The 13,049-nt window shown below is 42.8% G+C and overlaps 1 protein-coding gene across 2 annotated transcripts; it reads right to left on the reverse strand.

Moving 5' to 3' along the window:
• Positions 1 to 2,470: 2,470 nt before the first annotated feature.
• Positions 2,471 to 12,389, reverse strand: LOC113168815 (potassium channel subfamily K member 4). 2 transcript variants are annotated; one of them, XM_026369829.1, is made up of 8 exons: positions 12,229 to 12,389; positions 8,098 to 8,227; positions 7,556 to 7,832; positions 5,220 to 5,334; positions 4,953 to 5,113; positions 4,672 to 4,858; positions 3,756 to 3,898; positions 2,471 to 3,666 (listed from the first exon to the last, which is right to left on the reverse strand). In XM_026369829.1, coding segments are annotated over exons 1-8 (1,620 nt in total). In that variant the 5' UTR covers positions 12,230 to 12,389; the 3' UTR covers positions 2,471 to 3,060. The 2 variants fall into 2 exon arrangements, with proteins under 2 accessions (XP_026225614.1, XP_026225615.1); XM_026369830.1 differs by lacking the exon at positions 12,229 to 12,389 and adding an exon at positions 11,986 to 12,183.
• Positions 12,390 to 13,049: the final 660 nt, after the last annotated feature.

Here is a 13,049-nt window from a genome sequence, read left to right on the forward strand (position 1 = left end):
ATTGGATTTGTTAGAGACGCTCCATGTTTGGAGATTCCACTGCGTTATTCTAACACCCCGACTACAGCTGTGTGTGGCACCGACGGCGAGATGTGGAAAAAGTGGAGATACGCTGAGCGCCAGCTGGTCTCTAGGTGCTCCTTCCTGGAGGTCATGACCTCAAACAGGTGTCAGCTGATAGGCTACACAAATGCCAAGAAGCAGTTGTGTCTGAGGTGCCTCACACAAAAAGTGAAGAGTACTGGATTAGTGCAGTTCAAGCAGTGAGTCATAGATCTAACATCTGATAAAGACCTGTTTTCACCTATATTAGAAAGTCATGATTAGTAAGCTTCTTGAATTATTATTATTATTAGGAATGGGCTGCGGGCTATGGTATAGTGGTGGTTTTGAAGTGGTGGTATTCAGGTGGAGGGGAAGAATTGACACATGAACAGATGACAGGAGTACCAGAAGCTCATGTCTGTGCTGCTACACTTATACACATTCCTATTTACTATATATATGTTCAGTTTTAAACATGGGCTAAATTCATAGGATTCAAATTGCACCATATTACAATGAAGAAGGTTTGGTTTGATTTGAGAGTAGAGTGCACATCTGTGAATGAGCAGCTCCAGGATGTTTGTCTAAATAACATGCTCACTGTATGTACCCATGAAGAAAAGACTGCTTTAATCCTATAACACAACACTGTAGAAATAATTGGTCATTTTATGGATGTATTTTACCTTTAACTGCAGATTAAGAGCATAGCCTACATCAGCACTACAAACACCAGCCATTATTCGCCCCCTAGTGGCAGCAGGGCGGTGCAGATGACGTTACAGGAGCTGAGCGTGTGTCCTCTAGTTAAAGGTCACCCACTGCCACTGCACATCATCAGTGCTTGCTAACTTCCTGATCACAGTGCCAGAACTCTGCTTTCTGCTTATTCACCATAAAAACCAGAAGAGCAAAAGGACAAAAAGCCAAGTGCAGTTTGTCTATTTTCAAGTGGTCCATATGCTCACTATGTATGTATATTGAATTTCAGTCTAAGACCTCGGTTGTATTGAACTATACTGGAGAGTTATGTCTTGGAATGTTGTAGAGAGGAAGAAATGTCAGGGTGTGCCATCTGCTGGTTCAAAGACGGAAAAAAAAAACCTGCAGGAGAGATTAATTATAGATGTGTGACAACCTTTATCCGTCAGTTATTGTGTGAGATTACAGTCCAGCTGCTTTTCTTTAAAAGCATTTTAAATTACAGATGACAACCGAAGCCACCGTTCGCTGCTGCAAAGTGTTTGTCCTTCATGCTGTTTTCAGACTGAAACACCACGGTGGAGTTTTCACTTGAGTATCATTTACATGGATCAGCTGAGGAGATACAGCACATGCTACTTGAAGGGCGTTAAAACAGCACAATCACGATACAGTACTTAATGTACAGGATGCTAAGTCCTGCAACAAACGTCTGTCTCTGCCAACCTCAGCTGCTCTGTAGGGAGCACTTTAAAACAAAATAACATTTTCACCCTCACATTCAACCTATAAAACACTTTTCTTGCTCAGTACACAGAATAGCAAAGCAAGGCTCTCCAGGGATTGTTTGTGGAGCCATTTGATTGTAGATTTATTCTCTCAATGTTTTCACAGCATTCAGAGAATGAATCAGAGTGACTTTTGTCCCCTGACTTGAAATGGTAGATATATTTGTTCCATACTTGCAAAACTAATTACATGTAATTACACGTAATTTCAAAACAAAACATATTCTAATCAACTTCAGCCTAAGGCCTACTTTGTACTTTATCTGTTCTAACATGCTAAACTAAGAACATAGTACCTGCTAAACATCTGTGATTTGTGAAAGCACTTTGTGCGACAGCTCCCCGAAGGAGGAGAGGTGATTCTCCAACGACCTTCACCTGTTTAAACCCTTATACACAGATGGGTCATGTAAATATGCAGGATATATATGTACACCCCTCTGTAGATGATTTGGTGCTGGGTCCTTTGTAAAGCATGTGCTGAAATTGTTTCAGCCCTGCATTCCTTTTGGGCAATTAATGCCTTTTTTATGTGTTTGTAGAAAGCAGAGAGATAACAGGAAATGAGGGGGGAGGAGATATGCAACAAGGCCAAAGGCTGAAAAAAGAAAACTGGAAAGTTCTGTCTCCAGGTTGGTGCCTTAACCCCCGTGGGCCGAGAGCATCCTGAACGCTGTAACCAAATCTCTGTCATTTTGGCACCAGATCTTGTGGGGCCAGCTCTTGGCTTTCAGCGAGTGAGTGGTTGTTTACATGTAAAGTATGTAAGAATGTGGAGGGTGTGTCATTGTTGCTGCATCAGGACACACACACAGTCTGTACTGATAAAAAAAAAAAAAAAGTGTTCCCACAGAGGTGTCTGCACTAGAAAGCAACTACTTGTAATAATAACTTGTAAGACAGGGCTGCTTTCATTAAAAATCTTTATTTTGCATATGCAGTACAGTTGGATGAATGCATTCACTCATTTAAATGCAAATATTATGGATGCACACAGCATTTAAAAAAGTTTCACCACCTAGGCTACCAAAAATGCACAAGAGCCTGTTTAGTACCCGTTTAACTGATGGCAGGATTCAAGAGTAACTGTCTCAGACCAAAGAGCCTTCTCTTCAACGTAAGCATCACAGTGCTGCGGCAAGAACCAGAACCACATGGGTTCTGCGTGCTCTCTCTTGTTTCTTGCACTAATTGGATTAGTTAAAGGCAGGGGACCGACGTGTTAAAAGAGCAGTAGTGCACTTCTGTCTTGGCCCAGTAGAGAGCAGTAACTCCTCAGAAAGTAAAGGGAACATTGGCATCGAAATCACGTCATCTTTGATTGAGACATACACACTCGCATGCTGAGAGTATTAAATGCAAACCACAAGTGGCTAAGGCTGCCGCAACATGTTCTCATCTAAAGTGTCCGTCAGTACGCACTCCTACATATACACAAACCTAATTTCACACCGAAAACTCCTCCGTCGTTTCATGCAAGTTGACACTTGTGCTAGCAGTGGAGTTTCTGTATCCAGCTCAGATCTTAAGGCTTCACTGGAAGATCTGGAACTGGTCTGACGTTTCCATTGGGCTCCTTCTTCTCAGGGTTGGGGGTGGCGCTTCTGGGGCGCCTCGGTGGAACGGGCCTCCTGTGTCGTCTTTTCTTTGGCTGAGGAGAGTGTGTTGAGTTGGGCTGTGTTGGTTCCAGGAGTGGATCCAAATGCAGTTTACCGCTCTGAGCATCTGAAGACTCGTCAATAAAAGCCAGGTTCTCCCCAAAGTAATCAAGAGGCTGGGACAGGTGGGGATCTGGAGGAGCCACCTCCTTTTCAGGCTGTGCAGTTTTTTCTTCAGGCACTCGCTCCGTCTGAGTGGCCTGAGAGTCTGTTTCTGATCCGGACTCTGATTCGTTAGAGGACGAGGAAGAGGAGGAGGAAGATCCAGATTCGGTTTGACCCTCATGCTGTTCTTGGTCCCCCTCAGGGGCCCCCGCAGCTGACCCGCTGTGACCGTGGCTGCGAGAGGCATGACGGCGCTTTTTCCGGCGCCGCTTGAAGGGGTCATCAATTTTTCCTGGTATGCGAAAGTCCACCGACATGTTCTGGATGTTCTGAGTCCAGTCAGTGGCGTGAGCTCGCAGTTCTTCCATCTAGGAGAATGAGGTACAACGGAGATGATGGGAAGGAAGTGGAAGAGGCAAGACTTACTAAAATAAACAGAAGAAAAGGAAAGAAGTACCTCAGCTCTGGTCTTCTTAGAAAGAACCCGAAGCCAGTTACCAATCATTGTCAGGATAGATGCAAAGTAGGCCAGACCCAGCAAGATCCAGAACCACACCAAAGGCTTGTACCAGTGGTCGCTCCCAGCATATCCAGAATCCCCTTTGAGAAAAGACAAAGTCACACGTACACACAGCAGCGGTCAGTGAAGGCAGCACATTCACACGTCCATCTGTTCTTTTAAATGGAGTAAATAAACATTTAAGATAAGAGATGATATAAAGCAGATTAGACAATCAATAATTCAGCTCTTGGAGGAAAACAATCCTGAATACTTCATGAGCTAAATGAAAATTGGTTGTGCTAAGTGAACTTGTTCCAAGTGGAAATGACAACGTGTTTTCTCTCTGACTGCCTCGTATAAAACAGCAAATGTGCCAAGTAAAACTGTATTGATTTAAACATTAACCAGTGTTCAATGATGACAAGCTATCAGTGCACAGCGTGTTCGGAGCGTTGGAATTAAGTCTTCAACAGCAACATCAACAACAAAACATGTATCAGTGCACGGCTGAGAGAGTTTGGGTTGTGGAGTCTGGTTTTCTCTGCTTCCCTGGTGTTAAGCTCCTACCAGCCCACACACTTACATTATTATTATATTATCGAAGCACTGGATTAGATATGATTTTGAGGATGCAGGCTGGGACTTGTAGTTTGATGTAACATTACTTGCCTACTTTAATTTAAAAGAAATGATTTCAACATCTCTTCCACTACAGCACACGTGGCTGTACCTTCTCTCTCCCACTCTCTTCCTTTCTTTGCGGCTGCATTTCTTTGCTGTACATATATAAAACTATACAGATTGTTTCAATGGGAACACACTGTACTTTGTACTCTACACGCTTTATACATATGCATTAACTCTTATATACCTGCAACATAGTCTCCAAACCCCACTGTTGTCAGGGTGATAACGACAAAGTAGGCCGACTCCAGTAGACTCCATCCCTCAACCTCTTGGAAAATTAGAATAGGCACTGCAACAAAGAGCAGGCAACCCAGCAAGATGGACAGGACGGCTGAGATCACTCGCACAATAGTGGGACTAACGCGCCATTTCTGTCAGCAGGGTAAAAAAAACAACACACAGAAACAAAATTACATGTACAAAACAAGCAAAGAAGACATATAAGGGGCTTTTTAAGGGGCTGACCAGGAAGAGAGTCTCTATCTTGGCAACAGTTTTCCTCAGCCCAGTACCCAGATGGTCTCCGACTCCAGCAAGCAGGATACCGAACATTGGGATTCCCACCAGGGCGTAGAAAATGCAGAAGAGTTGCCCTCCTTCTGTCTTGGGGGAGATGTTTCCAAAACCTGACATGTTGGGTCAAAGGTCGAAGACAGAAAGTGTAAACAGACTTCAGACAGACCTGCAACATGATCATCAGAACTGCATTTAGCGATTTTACTGGACACCCACCGATGGTTGTGATGATTGTCCCTGAGAAAAAAAAGGCACTGGCCAGATTCCACTGGCTGACAAAGGTGGCGTTGGGGCTGGCATCCACACCTTCACCCACAGCATTCGCCACCTCCTGGGAGGGCATGAGAACAATTTGCTGATTATGAAACAGCTCAGTAATCAATAGTGAATTAGACTTTGGAAACAGGGATTACAGAAATACTTTACATAAATAAATCGACCAATCAGTCATTTCAAATTCTATTTATCTGTATTCATGATAAAGAAATCTTTAAAGTTTGTTTTTACTTTTTAGTCAGCTGATGTATTACTTTGTTACAAGGTGCATGGCATTAGGTCGTCTATAGTGATGGAGGTACACAACTGTGATGGCTTCGTTCTGTCCCAAGTGTATTGAACCGCTGCAAACACAGATAATCTCATTCCCTGATCGAATTATCTGTTTCAGGTCTGTTGGCATAACATTTGTTATCTGTGAATTTAATGCCGAACATGACAAAGTTGTGATTGAGTATGGTCTCTGCAGACATCGTTACTTCTAATAAAGTTGATGATTATCAGACAGATCTGTGTCAGCTCATCCTGTCTGCTGGACTGATGCCTCTGTGCACGTCTGTATTGTACAGAGATAAGCAGTGGCAGGAATTTCTTTGGAATTTGAATCAGTGAAACGTTGAAATATAGTGAAACTGAAGCTGTAGCGCTCATAAATGAGAGAAACGCACTCCAGCCTGGCCATAATCACTGAACTGAACAAACATATTGGCTGTAAAATCTTTTGATTTATTTAGATTTTGTGTAAGTTTATCAGTTTCTTCGGGTTCAGATCAATAAATCAACGACATCAACAGCCTGTGGTGGAAAATGTCCAACTGTACTAGAGTGGTATCATCACATGGTGGCATCTCATGTTACTCAAGTTGGAACAGATTCGAGTATTCGAACACTTTTGAATTTATTGAAGACCCGATGAAACATCAGCTGACACCGGTTGACTGAAATCTGACTCACAATGCTGCATACGGTGCAGGACGACATCCGAAGCACGACTTTGTAACAGGTGCCTGGCTCACTCAGCAATAGGATGGCTGCAGATCTTATGTGAAGCTGTCAGTGAGTCCACATGTGTTCAGGTTATCATGGTACGTGTGCTGCAGTAACGCTCACCTAAACACACCTAATTATGATGTCACGACCATTTTATCTTGGAGCCTGTGGATGTTTTGTGCATGGTACTGCAATTAGCCAGTTATATATTGTAAGTTTAATTATTATTGTTGTTACCCAGCTATCAGGCTAATTTGCTTAAAGGCTGACTTGATCAATTTTGGCTTTAGAGGACACCATCTTGAGGACAACAACCTCTGTGGCATTATCATTACATCAGCTGAAAAACTCCTCCAAATGATCTGATAGTCAACAGAAACTAGAATTTTAAGAATATATAATTAAAAATATAGGGCCGTCTGCTTGTAGCACAAGCCTAATATAGTTAGTTTTTCATTTTATTAAGGAACATGTACATCTTCCTTCAAATAATGAAAAAACACCTTGTGTCCTGCCTAACTGAATTCGACCGCTGTTTACTTCTGTCCTGTCCTTCACTCCCTTTTACAAATGTCAGGCCCTGCATCTATAGATCATTTTGCAGGCTAAAACAATAATTTACAATGTTCATTCTGGAGCAAGGACAAACATCTCGGGATCTCAGCGTGTTTGCCAAACTAGCTCCTAATGCTTAACCTGTGCATGGCTCAGCTTTCACACACTTACACACACACACACACAAACACAAACGCCGACCCCTCCTTACAGCTGCTCTAACTACACCAATTTCTGACCCACAGTCGTGCTCTGCTGCTCCACAAGATTACAGGGTCAGCTTCACTGACCACCACCTTCCACTTGACAAATTTGAAGGATCACCATCGGGACACACAAATAAAAGAGTATGAGAAGTTGTATTGTCAAAGTCAGCCAAGTTCTCTATGAATAAAAAATAGGAGGCAGAGCCAATATCTGTGAGAAGCCAAGCCAAAACGTCTGGTATTTTTAGCAGGTGGGCAGTCTCCAAGATTCAGATCCTCTTTGGCATTTGTTTACGGCAGTCACTTCTGACTGCACAGTTTGTAGCCTTGGAGACATATATACTGTATTGAGTGCTGGACCAAGAAGAAAACTAATAGTGGAAAAAAAAAGTGAATACAAAATTTCACATTGTTATAATTTTAAAGTAAAATGTTCAAACTAATTTCACGTTAGTCTCATTGTTGGTAGCTGTTGCTGAATAAAATAAAATTCACAAAATAAGCGCCTTAGGCAACGTGCCGTACCTCTATAAGGCTCTGCAGGTTTTCTGGGTCAACACAGGTGAAGTTTAACAGGAAGTCTCGGCGCGTGTGCTGCAGCTGCATGTGCTTTCCCTCCTCTCGAGGAGCCTCCAGAGCGCGGAAGACCACAGCGCCCAGCACCAAGTAGAGAAGCACCCCCGTGAGGATGCCGAGCAGGGTGGAGCAGCGCATGGCTGCACCTCCACTCAGTCCAAATGCAGACTGTTGTTTCTCCTTAGTAACCTCAGCGCTGGTGTGGACTGGATCCCAGCTGCTGCAGCTGAAACATCAGCAACCACACAGACACAAGAGTTTTCGTGTTGACCACGGTGCTGGTCTGCAGCCTTGGCTGTGCACATGCCACAAGGAGCTGGGCCTATTAGCTGCACACAAGGTATTAAATGGACTCAGACCCCACCACACTGCTGACACAGTACATCCCCTTTAAAATCCCCATTAAAAGTCATCAGAACTTTGAACAGTTGTGACTACATGATCCATGTCATGACTACACAGAGGGACGCACCTCTGATACTTCATCTTACCTGTTAAGCCGCACTAAATGGCCACGCCTTCGTCTTTTCCAGTCCCTCTTAGCACCAGGTCTGAGGATGGATTCCCTGGATCCGTAACCACTCGGGAGGCCGTCCACCTCACACTCTGAAGGAGGCGACACTGGATAGGATCACAGGAACGTATTTTTACATGCAACTCAACACTTACAGATGTCATCTACGTCATCTATTATAAATGAGAGACGAACAAAACATTCAGTTTCTCAAAAACACAAAAGCTGAGAGCAGTGAGGATAAAACCTCCGATGACAGGCGCCAGTCAACAACAAGGTGAGTCTCTCAGGTGTGGCAGCGTCACACACAGTGACTGATGCTGATGTCCAGCTTTCGAAGCCACCTGTTGTTTTTATATGTTCTCTGTACCCATCTTCGAATTACTGGGTATGCACCATGGAAGCCTTCAATAGGTGATGAGATACAGCTCAGCGTTGTTCTTCCATCCACATCTAGGTGAAGCCTTGGATGAGTGTGGAGCCCTGGACGTCCAGCTGTGAAACCTGGTTTGTTGTCATGGTGCTTCATCAAATCAAACCAGGACAGCATTTTAATGTAAGGCTGAAACTGGAGGCCGACACTTTGTACCGTGATGCATCTTTACCTTGTTAAAGCAATGAAGTTTAGAAACCGATAGACGTGCAAGTCTCTCCGTTTGTCCTGGAAATTTCTGAAACTATTTAAGATTGAAGGATTTTATCATTTAGACCAGACGAGCTGCCTCTTACTATTAACTGTGTATCGTTAGGCGACAAGGCAGAACAAAAAAACAAGCTCCCGTCTTTTAAACTTCAGCGACTGCAGTTGTTTAGTCAGCAGATCTGTTGGTCTTATTCCAACATTAGAGCAATAAACTGTCACACAGTGACAGCAAAATATACTCCTGCTCTCTAAACAGTTTGAGCAGCTGCTGGGAAGAAACAAGACCGTCCAATTACTAGATTGAACGCAACACAGCCATAAATTAGCAGCATATGCACTTATACATACATTACATTACTTTACATAAGACAAGATTATTTGGTTAACAGTACGTGTCCTAAACAGCCATGAAAATGAGACACAATGTGCAATAGTCACATGTAACATGCACATGTACAATTCAGAAATGAAAGCACGCAATGATCTACATTGTTCTTTAACATCAGAGACGTTATTCTAGTATATTTTGCTCAGACTAAACAGTTAGAAAGAATCTCCGTGTGCAAACTGCTCATCCAACATCTATCAACATGGATCAAACAAGATACATTAAAATAAAGCAGCTAATATGTGATTTGTCTCTGTGTACCTACCTCATACAGGCCTGACACTGAATCTCAGACAGATTATGCACCACTAGACCAAAGCAAATTGTAATATGGCTTGCATTAAGTGCCAATAGTGCAGTTGCTGCAGTCAAGCCATAGTGATCCCATTTTATTACCATTTACGCTCCCTCTGCGTCCACAGGATGCAGGATACTGACCGGTGTGCCAGACAGTCCAGCCTGTGTGCTTACCTCAATATGAAGGATCATTAGAAACCAGAGTACCAGTCGCCTCATCCAGAACGTTTCACGAGTACAGGCAGCTGCATGCAGAGACCGCGTGTAAGCATGAGTGTGTGTGTGTGTGTGTGTGTGTGTGTGAGGATGGAGGCTGTTGCTGAGCGCACAAGAGAGAAAAAGATACTCAATCAAACTGACTTTAAAGAGAGAGTGAGTTAGAGAGAGAGAGAGAGAGAGAAAGGGAGCAGCATGGGTATCAGTCGAGAAGCGAGACTCCAGTCAGGAGTCACAATTAGCTTCAGTCTACTAATTCATTATTTTATATTTTCTCTTAGTGCTACACTGTAGGCTGTGTGCAAGTACAACATTAGTGGGCGGAGTCATATCTTTGAGCTATCAATATCTCTATGGGTTCAATTTTTACGATTCACTGTGGTCTGATGATGTCTGGTGTTGATGCTGCTGATGCTGCAGGGGGAAGCCAGCTCAGCCACCCTTCACCCCACCTCGATATCCCTTCAGTCCCACAAGCTGCTTGACAGAACTGCTGCTGCTCTCACTGTGTGTGTGTGTGTGTGTGTGTGTGTGTGTGTGTGTGTGTGTGTGTGTGCGTGTGTTTTCTCACACACACACACTTCAATTTGATGATATGATTAATGATTAAAGAAGCAAAGATTTGGAATTTAAGGTTGAAATAAGGTTAAGGCTAGGATTACAGTTAGGTATGTGCATTTAGTTGTGATGGCTGAGGTTGGGTAAGGTTTAGGGAATGCATCATATCAATGGCTGCCCTCACAAAGATAGACGTGGGCGTGGGTGTGTTTACAGGGGTGGGGATAAGGTTTCTCAGGCAGATCCAGCCGACTGAAGTGGACTCTCAGATGTTCTGTCTGACACATCGTAAGTACCAGTCAGGTCAGGATTATTTCTGCTACACATTTCAGATTCCTGCTTTAATAGAGCTATTAGGCTAATCACATCCATCTCAGTAACACGATCGTCAAGTTGCCGTGTGGCTCTTTGAAGTTTTGAAGTATGAAGCATCTACGATGATTTCACCAGTCTGCAGCCGTACCAGCTTCAGCCAGACCTGTACAGTGATTTGGATCAGTGATGTTTCCTCTCCATAGTCATTGTTTTGTTGATGCATGCCAACATTTGCTATTTTAACCTCGGTAATAAGGTGAAAACAGAGATCAGCTGACTGACATTAACCATATGACTGTATTAGCCTGGCTAAAGCGCTAAAGGGCTGTGCCAAACCCAAGGATGGGACCCGATGTCCTCCAACGACCAGGAACAGCTCTTCAACTCCATATAAAGTAAACCATCTTATGGTCAGGTGGTGCCAAAGGCTCAGTTTAGGTCAGATAACAAATATTTAGAAATAAGACAAGCAAAAATTGAAACTTCCAACCAGAAAAATAACTTGTTTTAGTATTTAAAAAAAAAAAGATTTGAATTGGCTGTTTTTGTAAATGAAAAAGAACAAATTGTTAGAGGAGAGTAACTAACTATGAATAGAAAGTAACTCATTATAAGGAGTCACATATTCATCATTTATTGACTGGTTACTTAGACATTATTATGTAAATAGTTGCAGTCTGAAAACCAACATTTAATCCTTTCATCTCGACCTTGTACGGTTACTTGTACCACCTCCAATTACAAGTCCAAGTTAATTTCTAAACAGTAACTCTTTGCTCAGCCTGATATATCGCCCTGGCACACTGTTTTCTCTGTGGATGCGACTGGTAGTCTACTGGAGTCCCTGGTAAAAGATAAACCTGGATGTGCACGTGTCATTTTGCAACCAGACATATGTTAGGACAGCTGAGAGAAGCTGGAGCTCAGAAAAGCCAAAGACAAGATACTTGTGCTGCCAGATGAACGTGTGTCAGTGAGCAAAACGCCATGACAAAGGAGGTGGTTAAGTTATGTCGGAGTCGAGCAAACCGAGTGATCTCGTTTGTTGGATGTTGGTCAGTTGGAGGGCGTGCAGTGGTTCTGCTGTGTCACTGCAACTCTCTCTCTGTGTCTTTTAAAGTTGTCAACAAGATATTTGAAGCCTCGTGACTAGGGACTATTTCAACATAGGGAATTACTTCTCTAACTTTGATTCTTTTATGAGCACATAAATCAAGTCCGGCTGAAATCAGTCTTACTCGTCCATTTTGGAAACAAAATGGTCCGATACAGAACAGGAAACTCACATCCTGTTGTAATTTATTTAAATATATTTGTAAAGCGAGCACGAGATAGAACTTGAGACATCGTTCTCCATCTTTTCCTGCAAATGCTTGATCTGTACTTGCCGAGAAGCAGAATTTGATTTATATGATGCACTCAGCAAATAAACTGTTAAATACACTTACCTCCTTCAATTCAATCTGTGTGAGAGCTGCCGTCTCTCTGTTCTTATAAAAGCTGAACACAATCCAACTGCAGTAAAACAGGTGTCTTCCTACTCTGGCTACATAAATCATGACACAATGCAGTACAAGGAAGTTTTACCAAAACTCATAAAGTGACTGTTTAATGTGAGGAAAAAATCAAAAGCAGTTCCATGGAATTAGTCGTTCATGCAAAGAAGTAAAAAAGAAAGTAGAGGTCCTTACTTCCTGTTGATATACAGTTTCAATTCCAAGTGCCCGTTTAATTGAGGTGAGGTTTCATTGGCAGTATGTGGATAAGTCCATACAGAGGAGAAAAGTAGATTTTGGAAGTGGATTAGATCAGATATGAACACCTGAGAAGAAGCTACACCGAACTACAACACTCTGACTGATTGACCCGATAATAAATGTGCTCACAATTACAAGTAAAGGAAGGTGGTAGTAAATAAAAGAGGGAGGGATGGGACAGAAAGAAGAAGGGGGGGGGGGGCTACACTGCTATTATGAGCACTTTATTTTCAATTAAGCCTCCTTGCATCTACTGTAAGCTCACTTTCTGCCATTTTTGATGATGCAGGGAATTCTTGGACTGGAAATTGACTGGTTAGCAAACGTCTGCAACTTTGCTCATTTAAGGGAAGATGCGGGCTTTTTACCTACAACCACACTACAACACAAAGACAAGTCATGCACCGTAGGTCAAAGGGTCAAAAGTCATTAGGGTGCTCGCTCTGGATACCCCAGATTTCAGTACAATGCGCCACCCAGCTGTCCTGTTAGTGTTGGTACACACTCAACAACGTAACATGAATTTAGTCAGTCTTTATTAGTTTTACTAGCATCTAGGTTGTGATGTAATTATCCCATTTCCTCCTGTCACAGCTCTGTCCAATATGAACTGAGCAGAAAAGCTGAGAACACCTGTGTCGGGTGTTAAGGCCTTTAACACATTACAAAGACTGAATATCTGAGACGCTCCAGTACACGGTTACACCTCTAATCAATTTGCCAATGAATCCTCTCCAGGAATCAGATCCCTCCAA

The sequence above is a fragment of the Anabas testudineus genome, chromosome 14 (genome assembly GCF_900324465.2).
Source record: "Anabas testudineus chromosome 14, fAnaTes1.2, whole genome shotgun sequence".
Classification (NCBI taxonomy): Eukaryota; Metazoa; Chordata; class Actinopteri; order Anabantiformes; family Anabantidae; genus Anabas; species Anabas testudineus.